Below are 24,120 nucleotides of genomic sequence, written 5' to 3' on the forward strand. Positions count from 1 at the left end.
GCTGCAAGTGGTGCGTCTTTGTAGTTTACTAAAGTCGTACTAAAACACCCAATAAATTCATATATAAGGCGCTCTGGATTATAAAGCGCGCAGTTGTTTTCTGATGAAATTAAATGCTTTTAAGTGCGCCCTATAGTGTTGAAAATACGGTATATATTTTTAAAAAAAGAAAGGCATAATATTCTAACTGCACTTGGTAAATGTTATTATAACCCCCGTCCACTTAAATCCTACTTCTGGATCTCTACAACTACAAACATTTACTTCAAATACGTGGTTATGAATTTTAGAAAATGAAACACATTTTATATACCATCACAATTTATTAATCTGGTTTTTAAATAAGATCTCATAAGTCTTAAAATTTCAATGCATCTTCATTCACAGTCGCTTTACAGTTTTTCAAAGACAAAAAAACCCTTTGTATATGTATATATGCTCTGTATTGGGAAGTAGCAGCAGAAAAAATTAAGTTAGAAGATGGAGGAAATGTAAATTAAGATTAGCATTTGTTAAGAATATCAGTGCAGAACAAAAAAAATCCAATTGTACCTCATAGGTCAAGAGTGCTCAATATCTTAATAAAGAAACTGTACAGTAGACCCCAAATGGGATTTTAATGACACTTAAAAATCTTGCTTCCATGGCATGTCCAGTAGGGGGCACTACTACCTCCGTTTGACAGCTGGCCGCGTGCCCTTGCTGCTTCCTCCTGCTTTACTCGAGCCCTTGGAGCCGGAGAAGAGTTTGGTCATGAGCTCGGAGACGTCTGGCAGTTCAGGGTTGGGGTTCAGCATGTTCATTGACTGTTCCATTTCCTGCACAGCATCAAAAACAGGTTTAATATAATATCGGTTTAATAAACTTTTATGACACTGGAAATAAGAGCTGTAGTCGACTAAAGATCTAAAGACTTTTTGGTGGATTAAAGGCATGTCCTGTCGACTAAAAAGGGGGCATGGCAAAGGCTCTTAAAACTATTTGGTATCTGTGTATCTGACCCAAATTACACTCATAAGACTTCATGCAAAAAAGTAATATTTATGCTGGAAAAAAGTACTAGGAAACAATATATCTATGTAAATAATTAAACTTTTGTCATGTTCACGAATTGAATTTCTCCTTTGCCGTATCTATACAAAGACAGACTGAATTTGTGAATAATGAATTTAATCTGCCTTTTTAGATATAAATACCAAAGAATATAAAATCTTCAGCTAACTCACCAACAGTGATGGGAAGAATACTTTGAAAATGTATTTTGTTACACAATACTCAATACATTAAATTGTATTTTGTAACGCATTCAGCCAGGGTACTATATTCTGAATACTTTGAATATCTATATTTTTACATATATTTAAATTCAGTGCAGTAACACAAAATTAGTGTTCAGAATGCGTACACTCGATACATGTATTTAGTTACTTCCCAAAACTGTTGTTGCCCCACATAAATCCTTACAATCTAAATAAAATGATTAATAGACTAATCTTCAGATAAAACACCAGCGACCAATTATCCGCCCAGATGACTAAAGTACTACAGGGATATTGGTAAGTATTTGGTTCTTTTTACAGGGTATCCCTAGGTTTGACTACCCCAAATTTAAGATGTTTTTAAGACCTTTTCAAGAACACTTAAATGAAAATTAGATCAACATCGCATCCATTATGAGCGAAAAACCAATTCTAATAATAACCAACCAACTATGGAACAGTATCTAGAATTTAAGAGTCACTGTGGTTAGGCTAATGAAATTTAAGACCCTTGTGAAAAAATAAGACTTGGACAACATAATTTAAGACATTTTAAGGCCTTAATTTAGGAACATGAAATTTTGCAGCTACCCTGTTTTAGTAATATTAGCCAAAAAGAAAAAGTTATGAGGATAATATGAACTGAATAGACCCAAGGCAAAATTTTAGTTAAAAGGCCAGTATTAAAATGTCTATAGTAAGTGTAGTAAGTGTAGTAGTGACTCAGAGTAGTTATTTATTACTAAGTTGTACAATTTTGGAAATACTGTAAATCTAATTGATCTTAGAAGTATTGCAATATCAGGTTTTGCTCAGAGTGCAAATTTCAAACACGTTCAGCAGCTTTAACATTTGAGAAAAGACATAAATCTTGACTCAAACTACTACAAGAATCCTATGCATTTCAGAACATGTTTGCAGAGGTCTAGACAACAAAAGAGTACGCAGATTTTTCAATACAAACACAGGATATTTTGTTGTTTACAGTGGAAATTCTGTGACCTAAATAGTGGCAGTGTGTGCGGTTTGTGCACCTACTCAAAATATGATGCATTGTGTGCCGCCGCGAAGTTGTAAAGGATGTGATAATGACCAAACAAACGACTGCTACATGAAGTGGTAATAAAATCATCACAAACGCAAAACTGTTAGTGCATCAACAATGTGCTGACTAACGCTCTGTGACCGAATCTATCATAAACAAATATGATGTACTTGGCCTTCACCAGTAAACAGAAAATATGAAGCACTGTGGCCTGTATTTATTGTGCGATATAACTTTTTAAATTCACTTGATAGGGCTAAATAAAACTAAATATATAAAAAGTCCTCACCTTTCTCATTTCTGGATCATTGGTGTTGACAACTTTGGGCAGAAGGACAATGATCAGCAGAGGAAGAACCATCATCATCACCTGTGAAAACAACAAACAGAAAATGTAAGAAGCCTTTTGGGATATTTGCAGTTACAGTGTTTGTTAGAAATGACCTCCAGTCTCCAAATATTTTGATATGGAATTAGATATGCACTTTTTAATGCCAGAACTTGATAAGGTCCCAGCACAAAGCACCCTCAAGTCATAGAAAGATTTTGTTTATTATTCCAAAACGCCCTGTGCTTTTGAGTTTTAAATTTCAGGAGTCAGACGGGTAGAACTTTGTAGATACACAAAGTTCTACACATTGCTGTATTTTCCAAATTTCTACTAGAGAGAAAAAGCTACAAAAAAACAAAGTATATGGTATCTAAAGTAATAATCTATGAAACCGTGGATCATTATGTTGTAATTTGGATATTTTAAATCGCAGTATTCATCTAAAACGACTGCATTCGAAAACTGCGGTGCCTAATGGGAGCTGATGTTGCCATAATCATCATCACAACAAAGAGGTGCTTAGCTGTCAGCATTTCATTTGCACCAAAGTGACTACGCGACACTTTTGAACCATACGCTTTTCACGGATCAAGGAACTACATTTGGACAATTAAGTAAGTATGCCGACGCTGAAGTTGACTGGATATGACATCTTGAATACAAGTAGGAGTAAAGATTTTGCATAAATCACGGTAAATACAACTTAAAGAGGGTAAATGAGAAGGGAAAACAACTATGACATGGTTATAAGATCCAAAAAAGTAGATTTTACAGAGTAGGTTTGCTTTTAAATAGAGACAAAGACTGTAAATGCAGCTCGTCACCATTGGGTTCATGAGGAAGTCGGTCCAGCCCCAGGTCTCCCTCTTCATGAAGTAGCTGTGAGGGCCAGACGCTCGGATCTGCAGGGGGTACGGCTGCCGGATGACTTCAGACGTCTTGATGTAGTTCACCAGACGAGCTCTGGGGAAATATACAACATGGTAACTCAGAGTTGTTTAATTATACAAACATGGATGTAGGCCTGTCACGATCGTTACTTATTGCTCAATATATGTAAGATAGAACAACATTTCTGAAGTAACATAAGATCTGAGCTGTCTGGGGTCGAAATAAATTACTTCTATATCTTATTAATTAACTTATTACCTAAACAGAACTAAATAATTACCTATTATATGTTTACAAAATGTTTTAAATGGATAATCCTGCTTCGGAGTTATTATGTCAGTGGTATAGTGTTTAGTTTCAATATTGTTGTTTGGGACAGGGTTTTATGTAGTGATATACTGAATATTTGTTATTGTGACAGGCCTACGTGGACGTCAAATAAACAAAGTAAATGTTACCTCATTTTTCCCTTGGATGTGATGTCCACACGCACTGGCTCAAACCTGAAGGAGGGGGAGATGATTTCCACAACGTAAGAGCCTGGAGGGATGTCGTTGACTGCAAAACTTCCGTCAGTTCTGGAACAGAAGAAGAAAATTGTTAGTGAACAACAATTTCTCTGCAATAGCATTTCAATAACTCCTAAGGGAAAAACCCATGGCGTATAGAGGTGGGCAGAAAATATTGAAACACTGTTCATATTTTGTACTGTGTTAATGTATAGATATGCAAAATTAAAAAATAAAAATATAATGTAAATTGTTTATAGAATAAACAATTATTATTATTAACTATTGTGAGGTGCCTAAATGTCTGCAAATCTCCAACAACACTCAACAACATCTTACAAAATGCACTTTACCAACTAAAGTTGGTCCAAAACTCTGCGGAACGACTTTTAACAGGAACCAAAAGCACATTACCCCAATTCTTATGTCTCTGAACTGGTTTCCTGTTAATTTTAGCACTGATTCTGAGAGTTTATTGTTTGTTTTTAAAGATTTGAATGGACTGGCCCCACAATACATGTAAGACCTCCTCCAAATTTACATCCCTGTGCGTGCTCTGAGGTCCGAGGGCCAGCTCCAGGTCGTGGTGCCTAAGACGACACTTAAAACCAGGAGGACAGGACTTTCTCTGTAACCAGCCCCAAACTCTGGAACACTCTGCCCCTCCACGTCCGAACAGCCCCCACAGTGGAGTGTTATAAATCTCCTGTTAAAACCCACTTTTACTCTCTGGCTTTTAACACTGTGTGAGATGTGTGGTCCTCTGTCTTTTATCTATTTTATTGGTTTTATTTATTTATTGCTATTCCGTGGTTATGCTCTTATTTTATTTTACTGGTTTTATACTTTTAAGACTAGTATGATTAAATCTGACAGGTTATTTCATCATTATGTTATTACTTGTGTTATTACTATGTATTTGTGCAGCATTTCGAAACTGTTTTATATAGCACATTTTATAAACAAAGTGGATTGGATTGAACATTGCTGGACATGGAGGCCAGGCTAAATTAGACTTTACAGTGAATGAATGGCCAAAATATAATTGCAATTTAACTCCTCTCTTGCTTTAACAGTTGGAATTAGATTATTTTATGCCATGTAAATGTAACACAGTGTTTATTATAAGAATTAAGTGTATCTTTGGGAGTATTTGACCTTGAGGGAATAGCAACAATAACCAGTGTCATCTCTGGAGGACACAGGTATGGAAACAACACGATCACAAAACATGACCTCACCGGGCCACCGTAGCTCAGGAACAAACTTTACCCCAAATTCGCAGTTTAAGCACAACACTACTGATTAATTATCTTGTTAAACTGTTAATTCGTGTGGGCAGTGTTAATCTACCATCTGTTTAGACTTTAGAGCAGCTGTTCTCTGCAGGAGCTAGCGGATTGTAAGTGGCTACGAGCTAATGCTAACCGAGCTAACGCGGCTAAAAGGGCGTCACAATTAGCTCTGGGCAGAAAATTACCTCATAAATCCGACATATTCTTCTCCTTCCACCAAAACCCGAGCGGAGGACACCCAATCTTGAGGTTTAATCCCGGGGACGATGGCTCTTCCCTCGATCTTGAAGCGATCCCCGTTGGGTTGTGCGGCTCCACCTGCGCTAGGCCCCGTATCCATGTCCGTAAAACACCACGCCGCGACGAACGCACAGTGCACTAAAAGGCATAACAGCGGTATTCTGTCTCTAAACTGCATGCTTGCTTTTTGTTAAACTATAAAACAGCTCCGAACAGGTCTAAGACAACATGGATTCGGGATGTGAGCGGGACGCGGCGGAAGAAGACACTGCAGGGCGCATCAGCTGAGTCTGCGGCGCGCGACGTCACGAGGAAAAAAACAACAACATTTTTTTTTTTTTTAAAGATGACAATAATAATAAATGTGGATTACTCTGAGATATTAATCAGTGACTATTCATTATAATTGTATGTGTAATCAAATTATAATCATGGTTTATGCACAAGTGACTTATTTTAATTGCAGTTTTAGTAACAGTAAAATTATCATCACGAAAAGAGTCGACAATTCAGACAAATAAATAAACTCCCTGTAATGTTCCACATAATCTTGTTAATCTTACCTATCTCCATGGAGACAAGCAAGTGATTATGCCGCTATGCCAAGTAGGGCTGGGTGTCATAAATTGCTGATACGATATATACCTCGATACATAGACCACGATACCATTGCATTGCACTTTCGATTCAACAGAACTTGCAAGTCATGACTTGGACTCGAGTCTGACTTGAGTCACTAGTTTTCGGATTTGAAACTTGGCTTGGTAAAATGGACTAAGACTTAAGACTCGACTTGGACTTGAAGGTCATTGTCTTTGGACTCGGACTTGAGCCCTGTCACTTGAGAAGACTTGATGCCTCTCCTTAAAAAATATATGTTTTCAGAAAATACTTTTCTCTTTACAGTTGATAAATACGGTGATTAATTTTACAGGAACAAACTGGAACATGTCCGTCCCACTTCTGTTTGTTACTTTGGATGTAACTGAAGTACTGTGATGTGGTACATCAAATGTACTACAGTAATATACAGTAATATGCAGTAAAACAGGGGGAAGTACATAGAACAAGATCCTTCCATTTCAGTGCAGATTACATGACAAAATAACTGTTATTTAGCACTTTTAAATCTAAAGTCTAAAGACCATAATGATTCACACCAAGATCTTGCCAAGTCATTTAAAAAAGAAAAATTAGCATTTCTATAACTCTTATAGAAATCTACCATGACTTTCTTTTATATTTGGTACTGTAGTTTAAAGACTTTAAATGACTTGAAGCTGAAAGCAGACAACTTGAACTTGACTTGGACTTATAGGCCAGTGACTCAAGACTCGACTTGGAACTTGACTCGGACTTGAGGTCAAAGACTTGAGACTTGCTTGAGACTTGCAAAATGACTTGGTCCCACCTAACGCTATAGAAAAATGTGACCATTTACCATTTACCATGTTCACTGAGTTTGTCCATAGATAATATGAAAATCACCCATTTTACTCAAAACAGTGAAAATGTCAACACAACTGTATCTCTTACACAAAATAATTTTGTAAAATATACCTAAATGTACTCTTGATGATATATCGATACAGCACACCGCAATATCAATACTGTATATACGATATTTCAATATTTTTGCACACCCCTAATGCCAAGTTACAGGTCAGATCTATGGAGAGCTGACTGACTATAGCTCACAGTAACAATGCACAATGTCAATGTATTTTTCCAGGAATAAAAACACTTGTAATTAGATAAAAGCAAGAGAGACATGAGTAATGTGGAACACTGCAAACATTGCATTAATCAAGCCCACTATTCTATTTGGTGTATTTATGTTGAGGGTAACTATGCTTGACTTGCAATGGCTAGACAAATATTGTGTGAGTCTATAGATAGCAGCCCTGAACCTGATTGTCTAGTGTAGAACTTGAATACATGGCAGCTATCTGTCATGCTATGGTCCACTCTATTGTTTACGTTGCACGCTGAAAGGGACTCAAAAACCATCCCTCCCATGACAACAATGGGGAAAACTAGTGCATTGTAGATCTTTGGTTTACCCCCATTTGTTCAAACCTCTTTTTAGTTACAGGTGCATGGCTGTGGATTCATAGTGTGGAGATGGAAAGTGAAAGTACAGAATATGGTCAGTATAATGATGGTGAAATGCTTTGTAACTCAGGGGGAAAATGTTACTTTGATGTAGTAGTGGTCTGGCTGCCTATTCAACATCAACTAAAGCTTGCATGTATTGTAATCTTTTGCATAGTTCAGTTCGATCTACTAAAGCAGTAGGCAATACTTGGTTACATTTACTGCGTAACTTTTAAAATAAATTGTACTGTTCTAGCCCAATAGTTTTACTTCGGCTTGAGGAGTATTTTTAATTGCAGAAGCAGTACTCTTAGTTATTGAGTTTAAGTTTTGGTTACTCTTCCCGCTGTCTACAAGTGACAAAAGTTTTATGTTGACAATATGAAATGATTTTATCGTTTGTTTCTTGCACCATGAGAAGCTATGATTTTTTTTCTTTTGTGGGTCTATCCTTTGAAAATACCAGATTTTATACATGATTTAATGTTTCATCTTTCAAATTACATCAACTACAAATTACAACTTGCATCCCAACAGTTACGCTTTAATTTACCCTCCTTAATTTTCCCAAATTCTTTTTTTTACTCTTCCTAATTTCTTGGACTATTGTTTTCCACATAATATTCCTTTGACGTAACGTTATTCTTACTAGAGTCTTCTCTACTCATCTCTGGTCTGCTAAAAATGTGTCATATTATAACTTTTAGGAAATTGGTCTCTAAATTTGACAATACCTAATTATTACACAAATATTTTCTTTTATATGGAATTTTCAATTTATTAAAAGATTAAAAGAATCACTTGTTTTTACATCTCATACATACAGTCAATTGTCATATGCACAGGCAAATAAAAAGAAGAAAAGCTCTAATAACTTAAGACTGTTTCAAGTTCCAGATTGCAAAACATTTGAGCACTAGTCCCACCACACGTGCGTTGGCCTTTCCATGGCGAGAGTGGTGCGATTGAATAATGGCACTTCATAGAGCGATACACCCAGTCTCCTTCACTAGACGGTCCACTTCAATGTGAAGCAGGTTGACTTTTTTGCTTGGTTTCAAAGCAGGAGGGCGCTCGAGGCCCCTGTGTCAGTGTCTCCAACTCCCCCTGACGGAAGGGAGTGGTCGGAATAGTCAGGTTTAGAGTTGAGTCGAAATGATCCAGTCCACTCGTCTGGTGTGTTATCGGCCCCAAACACAGCCGTGATCTGGCAGTAGTGGTCACATCCTCAGAAGTGCCCCAAGCCTGTCAGGGCAGCTGGGTGAGATAAGCCCCGATAGCCTGCAAGATAAAATGGGGCTTAGAGAGGAAGCAGTGACAAGTGAAAGACTCAAAGTGGCTAATTACAAAGTCCAAATATAGACTGCTAACAGTACCATGAACTTGAAAGTACTCATTTGCGTTGTAAAATAATTAACCAAACAGCTGGTAAAGCAAGTAAAGAAGTAGCTATTTATATGTAAATAAGCAGTTGCCTGACAAACTTGAAATTGCCTGGGACTAAAAACACATCCAAAAACCCTTCTTATGACATTGCCATAGAGAAATCACAAATCCTTCTGTTTCTATTGGAATCCTTAAAGGGCCCGTATTACACTTTCTGATTTATGTTGTAATATTGTTTAACCACAAACAGATCTGGAGTGGAGTTTTTTGTTCCACTCATATGTTTAACGCACGTAACTCATGTGTTGATACAGAAAGTGCTTCCCGGTGTTTTTAAACGCAATACACCTTAACTCAGGGTTCCCACTCTTTTTCACTGACACAATTTCTAAACTTTTCCATTACTTTTTTATGACCTAAAGTGAATTTTCCATGACTTTACAGCACCTACATGTGTAGAATTGATCAAAGTTTTAGGGCTAAATATGAAACGTTAACCCTTTCCACTCACCTTATGGTTTAGTATTATAGTTTTTTAACATTCAAAATACTGTCAGTGCATTTATTGTAGTCTCTTTTAAACAAAAGGCACATACGTTCGGAAATAATCACAATAGCCTAATGATAACTTAACAGAATGCTGTAGTTGTGTGAAAGAGACACTAAAATTACATGACTTTTCCAGGATTTCCATGACTGTGGGGAACCTGTTAACTACAATCATTTGGATGATTTCAGCCCTGGAATGGCTAATCTCTACTGAACAAAAGGTTAAAAAGTAGCTGTTAACCTAAAGACTACAACTTAAATACATCACAAAAGGTGGAACACAAAACTCAATTCCAGGTATGTTTTTTTTTTTTTACTTCTGTGCTGTCCATTAATACTCTGGTGACCACCCATAACTTAATTTTTGCCCCCATAGAACAAGCTGAACAAAAAATAGTTATTATAGTAGTCTGTAGTAAGTAACAATGTTTAGTCTGTTTTTTATCAGTAGAGGCAATAAGTGACATCTGTTCTCCAAAAACTATATTAAATAAAGTGATATGGCCCCATAGTATAAACCTGTGGGAAATACAGTAACCCACTACACCACTGCCTCTCCAACCATGAAAACAACTATGACTTCTTTCCAGTTTCTTAAAAAAACAGCACAAAAAAGATGTCGTCTTAACCTTGGCCAGATCTCCTGTAGACCCTGGGACCACACACAGTTTGGACCCCTCCTTCCATAAGTCTTTTAGCCGCTGCTTCATGACTTCAATATTCCTACAAGACACAAAACGATTCATGATTGTGTCACTTGAACAGTTCTATGTCACTTCTTGGACAGACTTGTTTCCTCACCTGTCTTCTGTACAACTGTCCTGCAGTCTTTTATCCGTCTTGGAGAGTTCAGGCCACCATTTCCTGATAATGGCCTGGACCCAAAGCAAACCCACTGATATGTGCCTAGAAGAGAACAAACGTGATTATAAACAAGCATACTGATACTCCCCTTGGTGAGTGACGCTAACTGTAGGCACTGCTCTGTCAGAAGTTTTGTTAGACTTTAATCTGATCTTTATTTTAACACAATCTGACCAGAAAAAGGTGACTTAGGCTACATTCAGACTGCAGCCTAAAGCGATCCAAATCCAATTTTTTCACCCTTATGTGACCTGTATCTAATCTTTTAATGACAGTCTGAATGACACAGATCAGATTTTTTCAAATGCGACCCAGGCCACTTGGATATGTGCTCCTAAAACGATACATATCCGATCTTTTGACATGCAACTTCAGTTAGAATGTCCAGGTCACATTCATCCGACCTACACGTCATAACAACATGGTAACAAGTACCTGTTGCGAGCCAATACAGCCCAACGTCGATGCTCACAAATGTACACAAACGTTCTTCTTGTCATACTGTGTATGAACTCCGTGTCAGTGAAACAGTGAAGCATATCTCAATTCCACCGCTCTTGGCTGGAACTCCGCACTCATGTTCCTTTCTATGGACGTTGCTGCCACTGCCCCACAAAACGCCATGGCCAAAACCTTGTCCTTCTCCTTCTCCTCCTTAAAATAAATAAGCTGTACATGTTCTGGCTCCGGTACAACAGTAACTTTAAAACTGCCAGGTGCTCAATGCTCGCGTCCATGTTTAGGCGACTTCCGTAAACACTGAGCATACTCGCTGTGTGTGACGTCGTCGTGTCCTCCAATGCGCATGTGGGACACTTTTGAGCATTTAAAGTTCACACTGGAAGATCACATACAAGTCGCATTTAATTGGAAATGTGAAGGAACTTGCAAAAAAGTCTGAACTGAGTATTAAGCCCTGCAGTCTGAACGTAGCCTTAGTTGGAGCTGATACAGTCACAAGCGATTCAGCATAAGCAAACAGTTTTTCAGATAGTTGCTCTCACTTTTTGCATTTAAAAACACTTAAACAGGACCATGAATGTTTGCACTGATCACTGGGTTGTTTAAATCCATCCTGTATTGTTTTTGAGTTTAGAATCATAAAACGGTTTTGACAGTGTTTGCCAAAGTGTACATTGTGTCTCCATGTAACTCTTGAACATTCCACCATAGAGATACACGTTAAACACCCCCAGCATGAGATCACGGCAAAGTATAACTATTTTTATACTATGTTCTGCAAGCACATCTTTATACGTTCGATTTACTGTTCTAGATGAGATTATCATCGCAGTGTGGACAAAGAAAAATGTCCCTTGGCTTTTGCTGCCATGTACATGTGACACTTACTCTTCATATTTACTGGAGAGAATCAGTTTCACTTGGGGCATGAGGTCAACACAGCAGCCCAGTGAGAAACACGGTGCTTCAGTTTGAAGGCTGGCAACACACACACAAAAAAAAAACAACAACTATGAGACAATTATGGCTAACAGAGTATGAGGAAGCAGGGAGAATGATTATACGATGTACGCTTAATCAGAAATCTTACGCTCATGCAGGTCTGATCAGGTTCAGGTCAAACTTGTAATTTACTGACAGTTTGAAAGGACTCAAATGGAAAATCAAAAGGGCTGCAATTTTATAAGTACCATAATTTCCTCCACAAGCAAAATCTCCTTATTTTGCATAAGAACTGTTACCCTGTAGTTTAGATCTGTACAAACATGTTCTGAAATGGGATTCTTTTCTTTCGTATTAGTTTGTCAGTTCCTATTCCAATATTTTTGTCAGTTTAAAATGTGAACTTTGAACATAAATCGTATAACTAGAACATAAATCACAAGACTTGCCAGAAAAGTTGCAATTACATATTTTTCCCAATTTGTTCAGCCCTAGACTGAGGTGTCACTTTACTCACTTATTTGTTAAGACAGGTAAGCAGTCGAGCAGCACTCCCGTGTCCTGGATTCTGTAAAACAACATTACATGACACACATTATTATCAGTGAAACCATCTTAACCTACTCACTAATATCACTGGATCGTGCATATGTTTGTACCTGATTAGATAGGCCACCAACTCAGTGGCGTTTCTTCGCCAAAGGCTAAGTGCTACTTTGAGCCGAAGACTTCTTCCAAATAAGACTTGACTCATTGCTTCATGGTCCTTTGACAGCTGCAGGAGGGAAAACATTTGTCAATATTTGAACACGTATCGTATACAGCCAGTGAATGTGAAAGCTAACTGAACTGATAAACCTGATAAAGATGTTTTATGTAAATTTCTTGGTAGAATGTTGTCCATGGAGATAATATTGCTTTGCCTGAAATGTTCTACAAAGGTATTAAACAAATCTATCAATTGCCACGTTTACATGAGAGCTTTAATTCTGACTAAAAATAATTTAATTCTGAATAAAAATTAATTCTTGCTTTAAAAAAAAAAGACCACATAAACACTTAATTCCTAATGAAAATTATTATTCGGAATTAAACTTAATTCCGAAGTAAGTGGGTGGTTTACTCAGATTTTAAAGATGAATTAATTTATTCCTTGATCATGTAAACGTTTATTTTTCTTAAAAATAAATCCGGTTGTTCAGCACATGCTCATTGGTTCGCCCTTCTGACGCGATCCGGACGATCCGGCTCCACCAGTCCTGGCTTCGGACTTTTATGCATTGCTCTTTAGATTTGCGAGCGGGATGCGGGAGTGGGCTGAGGTTAAGCAGCCGCTGACTCAGTTTGTCTTCTTCCTCCCTTCTCAGACACTCTTCCCTTCTCCTCCTCAGCTGACAGACATAAAGCGTGATGACAAAATTCTCAAGCTGCTGCTTAATTATCATCGGAACGACTGAGAATAAAGTGTGTATCATGTTTGTGTCCGTGGCGTAACGACAAACTGAGATGACAAAAATATCGGTAGCAGCTGAAGTGTGTGTTTTCTTCCGGTCGACGTAAATACGTTCGCGTCCCTGTCCGATCAGAACCCTTTCCGACCTCCAGATGTAAAGACAATTTAATGTGTTTTCCATGTAAACCTCAATTTGGAATTATTATTTCTATGTAAACTCGAAGGAGAATATTTTAATTCCGAACTATTTGATTCAGAACAATTAATTTGGAATGAAAAAACATCATATAAACGTGGCCAATTACAGGTACTTTTACTGATAAAAACTACATGAATTCCAACTGCAACTGGGGCACCATCTCAACAGATCTGACCTGAAACTTGGCCAGGTATCATCTCCTACTTGTGTCCATGGACATAGGTAAGTTTAATGCCACACTCATGAACATTCTAGACAAGGCAATAAAATGTCTATGGAGACAAGCTGGTGACTTCACACCACAAAAGTTACATAGTACACCTAAAGAAGATGCACTGAGAAGAGAAAATAACTTTAATACTGCATCTACAGTAACTTCTCTGAGATGACACACACCTCATTTAAGTCTGTGTACTTGGAGCTGGCACCGGCCATCTTGGAGCCGTCTGCAGTGTTCACAGGAGGCCCGCGGCTGTCATTGTAGTAGTTGGTCCGCGCGTCGTCGGAGCAGGTCAGCTCATTCTCTTTGTTGGCCATGCCGGGGTCACGGCCGCAGCCTACATGGGATGCTTTGCGGTGCAGCTTGACGCCCACCACCTCCAATGGACAGCCTTTCCTCTTGCTGGGAGGCAACTGCTTCGCTTTGCCTGGACAGGGTAGGCTGTGTACATGAAATCTGTCAAAACAAGGCCAAAAGGGGAAAAGAGTTTTAACAAGCAGCTCGAATTGTTACAGAAAAAACCCAAAACGCACTAATGAGGACTCACCCGTTCTTATCTAAATCTTCTTCATGTCTATTATTCACCTAAAACAAAAGGGATAGGGGGTTGAGGGCACTACTGGATACAACACTGCACATTCACACCATAAAAAACTACACACACACCACTGAAAATAACACAATATTTCATTTTTGACAGTTTGCACTTTTCCATTTAAAACCGGTTTATGAACAGAGCTACTTTCTTCCAACCCCCCTCCTATTGTCAACATTCTTATGGCTCTGAGTGAGTCAAACATGGAATTAACTAACCATACTCTCTCAAACTCTCAGAACACATGTTGAGACTTTATTTACCTTATACAGGAATTATTTAGATATTCAGTGTACATGAGTTGTAATGAAATAAGGGATGCATCAATCCGATATCCTGGCTGGGCAAATATATTGATGTAAAAAGAATATTTGATGGTTGTAGATGGTCCAGAAAGTCTCAAAATGTTTCGACTTTTATTTAAGCCAAGTTGTTCTGTTGTTACTTGAGATAAATAACAGCTACATAACACATTTGAATCAGATTTGTCTTGTTATTTCTGGTTTAAGGAAACAAATACTGAACAAGCTGGATCAGTGAATCCTTAAAGAAATTGAAATCAAGAGAAAATCATGGAATTTTTTTGGCACCACCCCTAAGAGAAAAGTCTAAAAGTGTTACAAGTGTTCACACCTGCTTCATGTTCTTGTGAGCAGAGGGCTGTAGGCAGGGTCGCAGAAGGCCATTGGGTTTGTTGTGGTTGATCCTGATGATGTTTTGTTTCCAGACATGCTTACCAGCTGCCATAATATGAGACACTGTGGGGAAAAAAAACAATCATCTTTAATAATTAGGACTGAAATCCCACAATTTCCTCCACAAACAACTAAATATCCTGTCTTATTCGGCACTAACTAACCCTGTAGATAAGAACTGACTCAAATGTGATTCTTATATTAATTTTGCAAGCAACATAAGTTCAGTCTTTTTAACAATTGTTGAGCACATTTAAAATATGTCTTTGTAAACTTTAAACACAATCCTTTCACAATTAGATATTTTCCAAAATCGTTCAGAAGTATCCATTAAGAGGAGACACTACAGGCAGTTTTTTAGTTTTTGGTCTATTTGCTATAGTCACTTAATATATTGAAGCTGTAGATTTTTAAGAGACATTGTAACTTCAAAGGTAATTTTCTCATTTCTTGGGACATAAAGATCACCCCTTAAAAAAAGCATCTACATACACCAAACTTTATAGTCCTGTACTTAAGACTTAGATGGATCACATACAGATGGACTGGTTAAATTCAAAGTTTTTTAACAAAAAAAAAAAAAAAAAAGTCAAATTTTAATATTCAAGCAGACCAGCAGATTTTGTTGACTCAAAACCTCATAAAGATATTCCAAATCCTTTCAGTATATTTTTTAGAAGCATATTTTCACGATATGCATCTCACGGTACGATATTTATTGTGATACTTTGGAGAGGCTAATATTATTGTAGATAGGATACTTTTTACTTTTAAAATACCTTGACAAGATTCTGGTGTGAATTATTACTGTCATAATCCTAACAATTCAAGTAAAAAACATATTTCTTCATGTTGTCTGCACTGAAATGAATCATGGAATATGTAGTTCCCAATGTTTATTGGCTATGGGTACTATAAAATAATGCATTTAAGCAAAGGAATTTATTAAAGAAATTTACTGTGATAGCCCACGATATTATTGTGAGACTTTTGTTGATATCTTCACGGTATGAACATCACGGTACGATATTTATCGTGGGAAAGCTCACAACATGGTGGAAAGGCTCACAATAAGGGATGGAACAATATCCAAATCTCTTGGTACGATCTTTTCATGATATACAGCTCATGGTACGATATTTATTGCAAAACTTAATCCAAAGAACAAAGACTTAAAAGTGCTTAGAACTGTTATTTCTTCTTGTAGTCTACATTGAAATGAAGCAAAGGATCATGGTCTATGTAGTTCCCTCTGTCTTTTTTAGTTTTTTTTTTTTAGCAATTGCTGCACCATAACTCTTAATTTAAACAAAGAGACTTGTGATTAGATATACTGTGATGGCCTACAATATTATTGTGAGAACTTTGATGATACGATATCACAGTATTTCGGTTAGTGTTACATCCCTAGTTACCATCCTAAAAATTCAAGTAAAAAACACATTTCTTCATGTTGTCTGCACTGAAATTAATCATGGGATATGTAGTTCCCAATATTTACTGGCTATTGGTACTATAAAACCATGCATTTAAGCAAATAAACTTCATTGTGACAGCCCATGATATTATTGAGAGACTTTTGATGATACGATATCACTTTCACTTACTTTTTAGTACCTAATATGACAATAAAATTAAGCAAGAAGTTTACAATTGGCTTTATCAATTTTTGAGAGTCAAATATAACCAAAATTGTCAATTTTACTTGCACATAAAATACCTAAATTTGATAAGAAAACATTACATGAATAACAATATGTAATACAGATTTTTTAAAAATATATTATTGTAAGAAAAAAAATCACGAAGTATAAGTTTTTTTCTTATTCACCTGCAGAGTTTCGCTTTATTAAACCCAGGTTAAATAATAGCTACGAGTCTGTAAACTGCATTCACGTTGTTGTAGTGAATAAATGGATGATTTTAACTGTGTAACAATCACATATAAAACTCTAAATCCGCGTTACCTTATGGCGAGAGGCGTTGGCTGCTCTAACACAAACATTTACATTAGCAGCAGGTCCGCCTATGTCACCAAAGCACACAAAATGTACTGAAAACACACTGGGATAACGCATCGACTGTTTTGCATTTAACAAATTAGTCATGCGATAGCGTCGAGTCCGAGAGCTGAAGGTATCTCACAGTAATTAGCTGTGACTGTTAGCATGTTAGCTCAAGCGTGAAAAACAACAGGGAAAGTCGCTTGTGGGCCGCTAGCTGGGAGCTAACTCGAGCTAGCCTCTTAGCATGTTGCACCTCTGAACATTTTATCACAATAAAAACGATCCGGACACTGTTAAGTCAACACAAACAAATAAAACGACCACTAACCGATTCATCTTGTAAAGGAAACTTGCAGATCTCCAGGTGTGGCGCGTCGAAAAGGTGAAAAAACTTGATGAACTCGTCCACTTCAACTTGTCAGTGTCGCTCGGTTTGGTTTGGGAGTTTTTACCATTCAAATGATAACACCGCCGGGCTTGAGGATTGTGGGATTGAATTTGGCGAAGACACGAGGAAAGAGCGACACCTGGAGGACACGTGATGGACAAACAACGGGGATAAAGTCACTATTTCAGATGTGAAACGGCGCCATCATGTGGACAGCAGTGGCAAATGCAGAAAATGAATGGACTGCCACATAAAAACTTTAGAACTTAAGTTATATTCAGTGTTGGGAAGGTTACTTTTAAAATGTATTTCTCCTACAGATCACAGATTACATACCCCAAAATGTAGTTTGTAACGGAATCCATTAAATTACTTAAAGTGAGTAATGTACAGTAATCTGAATACTTTGAATTACTTGATATTGTCATGCTTTTTAAAACTGCATGAATGTAGCAACCACATCCTGAAAATTCATGTTTGTTCTCTTCAAATTGGTTGAACCCAAGTCTCCATGAACAGACTTTTGTTTGCTGTAGAGAAGCAAAGACTAGGAAATCTTAACATGAGATGTTTTGTCTGCTAAAAGACAATTAAAAAGCCCAGTCTTTCCTTAACAGTATTAAACATTTTATTGATAGAGAAATGATTTTTATATGAGGTCACTGCTCCTTTAAATAATGTCCACCCTACTGTTAGCTGTCATATTGTTTAGTTAAAAAAAAATCAGTTTCAGTACAAAGTACAAGTACAAGTAAAAATCTGTAATATTTGATGTTTTTTACTCAAAATGATGCAGAATCAGATTATTAACAACGACGATTAGTAATGACCTTGTCCATTGTGTGACTGACACCACCAACATTAACAACAAGTTTACACAGTTCTTATTGCATGTGTTCTGTTTGGGTTTCTGACAATGAGTGGAATTACCGAGAAAAAAAAAAAAAAAAAAAGGATATAGCCCAAAATGTGAAAACAGGAAAATACCGCTGTGTAATCCATTTATTTCAACAAAGTAACTGTAATCCAATTACCACTCACTGAAACAGTAACTGTAACTGAATACAGTTACTCATAATTTGTACTATACTACTACTATACTACTATATTTGATTACGTAACTCCGGTACATGTCCGTTACTCCCCAACACTGGTTATAATAAATAATAAATATAGTAAATAATTTAAAGTAATCGTTTAGTTTATATAGTTTATACCGTTTTTATAGTTTTTATAGTTTATATAGTTTAGTTTTAGACTTAGATGTAGACTTAGACAAACTTAATTGATCCACAAGAAATTATTTGGACACAGTAGCTCAAACATCACAATAATATAATAACAAAGAGAAAGAAATATAAACGGTAAAATAAATTTAAAATAAGTAGCATAAAAGATACAAGAGACTGGTGCCAATTAAGACATAATGTGATAAATGTAAATGTACAAGTAAAAATAAAAATAGGCAGATAAGACTAGAATATAAAATAGATAAGTAATAAAAATCACAGCTTTCTAAAAGAGGTCAAAGGAAGACAGTTCAACAATAATATGATTGTTGTACAGTTGTATGGAGTATGGTATGAATGTACTTTATAGTTTATATAGTTTATGGTAAATAGCTTATAGTAAATCAAATAATAAAAACTAAAGAACTATGGCCTGTCATGATGAGGTTCTTTTTTTAGAATTGATGGTTTTCAGATTATACAATGTGATGATGAGCCAGTTTTCTGTATTGATAGGCTATAATTCACCATGAAATAACCAATAATTAGGCCTAAATGCACAAATGTTAATTTGATATATTTTATAAGACTAGACCCCATAAGATCATAACTCAATATTGCAATAAAAATCAGCATTTTAACAACATTGTGTTAAACTGTTTAAAGAATAAATCAGCATTACAGTTGTAAGCTATATTTGATTTGAACACATCTACTCAGTGATGAGAAGAATACTTGTAAAATGTATTTAGTTACAGACTACTATATACCCGAATTAAAAAGTAATGTAACGTGTTCCTTTATAGTACTGTATTGTGAACACTTAGAATAGTTTTACATTGAGATGTATTATATTATAGTGTAAAAAACATGACTTATAATGACAAACAACTTTTATTTTGTTGTACTATTTGTTATGCATTAGTTTATGTCTAATTAGAGATGAAAAATCACACATGCACACGCTGCAAGAGCTGTGTTTTTCCACTACCACCATGCAGTTCTAAGCCAAAATTTCATGATGAGGTTCCTTTTAATTTATTAAATAAAGTGTATTCTGAATAACACCAAATGAAAGAGTAACAGTACCAGAATACAGGTACTTAAATACATGACATGTACTCTGTGTCCACTTCAGATCTGGGGAGACAGACGGTTTTTGAAATTTAAAATAAAAAAAATCTTACATACAGTTCTACTTTTTAAGGTAGTTTGGTAACAGAAAAATGCTATAGTGATGTAATGGAATAAAAAGTTCCTATTGTTGCTTATATTTTAGGCTTACTTATCCCTTTTGTGAGATCATATTTAAAGCCTTTAATTGCAACATGTTTGTGGACCAGTGTTATGCAGTTGACTTGGTTTAGCCATTTCCCCTTGGTTCTCTGGCTAACTCCAAAAAAGTGACTTTAATTAAACTTTTACAGGAGTTACGGTCAACCTCATCCTCTTTACTAGTTCTTGAAATTAATAGTTTAAAGATCCTACATTGTAAGACGTGTTAAACTGGAAAAATACAGGGCTGAAATGATACAAATGATTCTAATTAAGGTGAATGGAGTTTAAAAACACAATGGAGCAGTATTACCACATGATGTCACAAGGTGGAACAGTGTTTTTAGTTTGAGAGAAGAACTAAGTATGCAGGGTTTGTGAGTTAAACATGTGTGAATGAAACAAAACACAACTCCAGGTCTGTTTTTGATGAGGAAACAACATTTTAACAGAGATCAGTAAACATGCAGCATATGGAGAATTTTATATTAGAAAATTTGACAATATTATAGTTGAAGTGTCTTCCCCAAACAAAACTAGTATTGCACAATTGCCAATGTAAGTTCCAACTGAGTATGGCCCTTAGAAATACCAGTACTTCTACTTCAGTTGTATACATATTCAGAATACTACCTTGTACTTTTTCTCTCATAGTGTCTTTTTTTTTTTTTTTCGTACACATTCAAAGGAAATAGCAGCTGACCATGGACACAAAGACGGGAATATTGAAAACACACAAAGAATTCTGACTATGCAGTGTTCAGGTTATTGTGTACTGGTACATGTTTGTGTACTACGTCTGTCCATGTGATCCTGTGTACAACATACTGTCCATTCCAGCGACAACGCACACATGCTTTCTATTAGAGGACATTAGAGACGACCAAAATACTAGGGGGCTGTCTACAATGTGAGTTCTAATGCAGAGGACAAGGCATCATGTTTGGTCAAAAATGAGTTCATGTCACTGTTTGTATTTGAAACCTCCTTTACCATGTGAACAAATATTGTGATATTGAGCTCAAAATTGACCTTTGACCGTTATTTGTCAGTTCCTGTACTCTGCTTTTGTATCTTGTCCCAAAAATAAAGTCGTGCAAAGACAAAAGGCAGTAACAGTGTATGTTTTGTTTGTGATTTAGTTAATAAATATATTTTAATTAACTTAATTAATTCATTAATCATTTCATTTGGTGCCCTTCAAGATACCCAAAGTACTTTACAGTTCATTATTCATTCACTCAACACTCAGTGGTGTTAAGCTACTACTGTAACCACAGCTGAGGCAGACTGACAGAAGCGAAGCGGCCAATCTGCGCCATCGGCCCCTCCGACCACCACCATCTCTCACACACCACTTTCACACTAGGAGGGTGGGTGTGTGGGTGAAGTGTCTTGCCTAAGGACACAATGCCAGTTTTCGCCACTGGCGCCCCCTGTGGCACCTGGAATGCCCAGTGGTCTCCCATCCAAATACTAATCAGGTCCGGCCCTGCTGAGCTTCTGAGACCTGATGGGATCAGATTTTAAAATCCAAACTCTCACCTCTTTCTTTTTGTTGCAGCATTGGCACAGGGTTTTAACACATTTAATAAATATACCTTTGTATTCAATTATACTTCAATTATATTTAATGTGAAAGTATTTCTTGTATATAATTCATACTGTACACACTATACTGCAAAGCGACTTGTCTGTAACTGTTTAACTGTGTAAGTGTCGCCGCATGATCCTGATCAGCACTAAACAGGAAATCCAAAAATCTTCTTTATCACTTTCAAACAAACTGATGATGAGAACTTGGTGAGGTGTTTTTCTTATAATGGATGAAAGTCTGGGGAAAATCAAGCAAATCATGATCATGTCAATTTCTGTCTTTTGCCTTTGGACGACTCCTTATTTTTGTCTCATGATAAAAAGACAGAAAACAGGACCTGACAAATAAGGGCCAAAGGTCAATTCTGAGCTCCATGTTTCTCACACCCAAACATTTCTTCATTATAACAATTAGAAGTCAAATTTTGGGAGCCCTACATATTATACTTTTGTCTGGACAAAACAGAAACCTTGAAGTCATTTTTCTCAGTTTCACACTCTGGAGAGTTAAAAGTCTTTTGCCTGTTGTGGGGTAGAGGGGTCTATAAAACACTATTGGAGATTTGCAGCTTTTTAAAGACAGGGTATTCCAGTCGCTAACACATATAACACATCACTAGATCACTATGTTGCCTTTATTGTTTTGAAAATGTTATATTCACTCACTGGGAAAAAACAACAACAAAAAAAACAAAACAACAACAATATCTAGGTAAGTTAAAATGACTTAAATTAAGAACAATTTACTTTATTTGAGTCGATTAAACTTGACAAGTAAAATTATCTATCAATGGAATATGTGTTTCTCTTAATTCAAGCAACATTCGATTTAGTTTCTTATTTTAAGTGTAAATAGATGTTGTTTTTCTTATTGTAAGTGTAGAAGTATTTTCATATTGCAACTAGAAAAAGTCTTATTCCACTGGCAGATAATTTTACTTGTCAAGTGAAAATTACTCAAATCAGGATAAAACTTTCTTAATTCAAGTCACCTTAACTTGACTAGATTTAGTTTTTCGCAGTGGCTGAAAACGGCATATTAACATGTTTTAAAAGTTTCAGTTTCATGCTCTGAGTCGCTAAGTCACTCCCTCTTCAGAGCGCTATCGCAGCACTATTGGAGTGCATTTTGTGAATGAAACTACTGCACATCACATCAGGTTTGTGAAGTTGTAATGAAATGTTTTGTATCCAGCTTTTGCTTATTGTTTGCTGAGCTTTGGACAGAATCATAATGTTTATCATAAGCAGCGTGTGAACAGTGAGAGCTCGCTATATTACTCAAATAGGGACGGATTAGGCATTGGCTTTATAATCAAGCATTAGATGTATGTATGGATTTCAGAATTGGATAATTAAGATATCCCCTCTTCTGATATTTTAGTTATAGGAGTGAATTTGAAGTGTTTGAAATGAACTAAATACACAGAAATATGTCATCTGAATACAGAGCTCTCAATGTGAAAGTATTTTAAGTATTCACAACTCTGATTTGACAATAGAATATATTGCGAAATACATTAAAATGCAGGTATATATCGGCAATATCTGTCTGTAACCATCCAATCCCAGTTTACATTTACAAATATTCTCCAACAGAACCCTGGTGTCACTGGACTGGACTATAATGCGGTCTCACACACATTCACAGCCCGTGTCACTGTGGGAATGCTTTCATGTTTCCAATGAACTAAATTATGAAAACATGGGACTCAGACGTTTTTTTGCATATAATCTCGTCTCCAAAGCATCCATGTGTGATGTGATTTCTATTCAGACAAAGACATGTAAGACATTATTTGTGATAAATATTTGGAACGTAAAAATATGTAAAAAGCTCAAATTTTTTAAATATATTCTGCACAATCGACCTTTCAGAGTTTTTCAAAATGTCATGGGTGTGCACTTCTCATTTACCCCCTCGAAGTTGTATTTGGAATGATTCGTGCATGTTTGAGCAATCTTTAATTACTTATTTTCAAGAAATCATTTTGCCAATCAGCCTGTACACTCCCAGTAGTCTGTATTTCATTCTCCAACTTTATTTTCTTAATCTGTGATAGCCGTAGGATTCAGCATCATCGTATAGTCATTTTGGTACAAATGAATTTCGCAAAAACAGATAAGTACCTTTTTTTTTTTTTTTTTTTTTTAAGTCAGTGCAGTTTACTCTTTGTGTAGAAATGCTTTCAAAAGTATTTTACTGCTTTTACAATATTATTCCATTCCTAAATGATTAAACAATTAAGATAACAAAGTAATAACAAAAAGAAAAACATAAACATAACAGTGTGGAAACATTCAAATCCAATATAACTTTCATCAGCAGTAATGTTCATTGGGTCTTGATTCCAAAACATTAGACATGACGGCCAAGTTATAATTTGGTGTCATTTGTTTTGCCAGTTTCACTGCTGAAATCCAGTTAGTTTAAACCTAAAAGGACCATGGATCTGAAAAGGACTAGACAACATGACATGACAATCACGTGATTCTTCTGCCCTCTAGTGAAACTATTATGTAATTACACTTTCTGTAGATTTTTACAAAGAAGTTTATGAGGACAAATTGACCACGTTTACAATAGTTTAATC

General features: G+C 36.2%; 2 protein-coding genes across 2 annotated transcripts; both read right to left on the reverse strand.

Moving 5' to 3' along the window:
• Positions 1-303: 303 nt before the first annotated feature.
• Positions 304-5,875, reverse strand: emc7b (ER membrane protein complex subunit 7b). The gene is made up of 5 exons (XM_020936074.2): positions 5,516-5,875; positions 3,985-4,104; positions 3,460-3,598; positions 2,594-2,674; positions 304-818 (listed from the first exon to the last, which is right to left on the reverse strand). The coding sequence occupies exons 1-5, from the start codon at positions 5,746-5,748 to the stop codon at positions 669-671; spliced, it is 723 nt and encodes a 240-aa protein (XP_020791733.1). The 5' UTR covers positions 5,749-5,875; the 3' UTR covers positions 304-668.
• A 2,259-nt stretch (positions 5,876-8,134) lies between these two features.
• Positions 8,135-17,522, reverse strand: katnbl1 (katanin p80 subunit B-like 1). Its single transcript, XM_020936090.2, has 10 exons — positions 17,367-17,522; positions 14,971-15,095; positions 14,290-14,327; positions 13,919-14,198; positions 12,530-12,645; positions 12,388-12,438; positions 11,817-11,906; positions 10,404-10,508; positions 10,232-10,325; positions 8,135-8,948 (listed from the first exon to the last, which is right to left on the reverse strand). Exons 2-10 carry the CDS (start codon positions 15,082-15,084, stop codon positions 8,916-8,918), a joined length of 921 nt encoding a protein of 306 aa, XP_020791749.1. The 5' UTR covers positions 15,085-15,095; positions 17,367-17,522; the 3' UTR covers positions 8,135-8,915.
• Between the last annotated feature and the right edge of the window lie 6,598 nt (positions 17,523-24,120).

This window comes from Boleophthalmus pectinirostris, unplaced genomic scaffold (assembly GCF_026225935.1).
Source record: "Boleophthalmus pectinirostris isolate CB_2022bp ecotype Guang Dong unplaced genomic scaffold, ASM2622593v1 HiC_scaffold_13, whole genome shotgun sequence".
Classification (NCBI taxonomy): domain Eukaryota; kingdom Metazoa; phylum Chordata; class Actinopteri; order Gobiiformes; family Gobiidae; genus Boleophthalmus; species Boleophthalmus pectinirostris.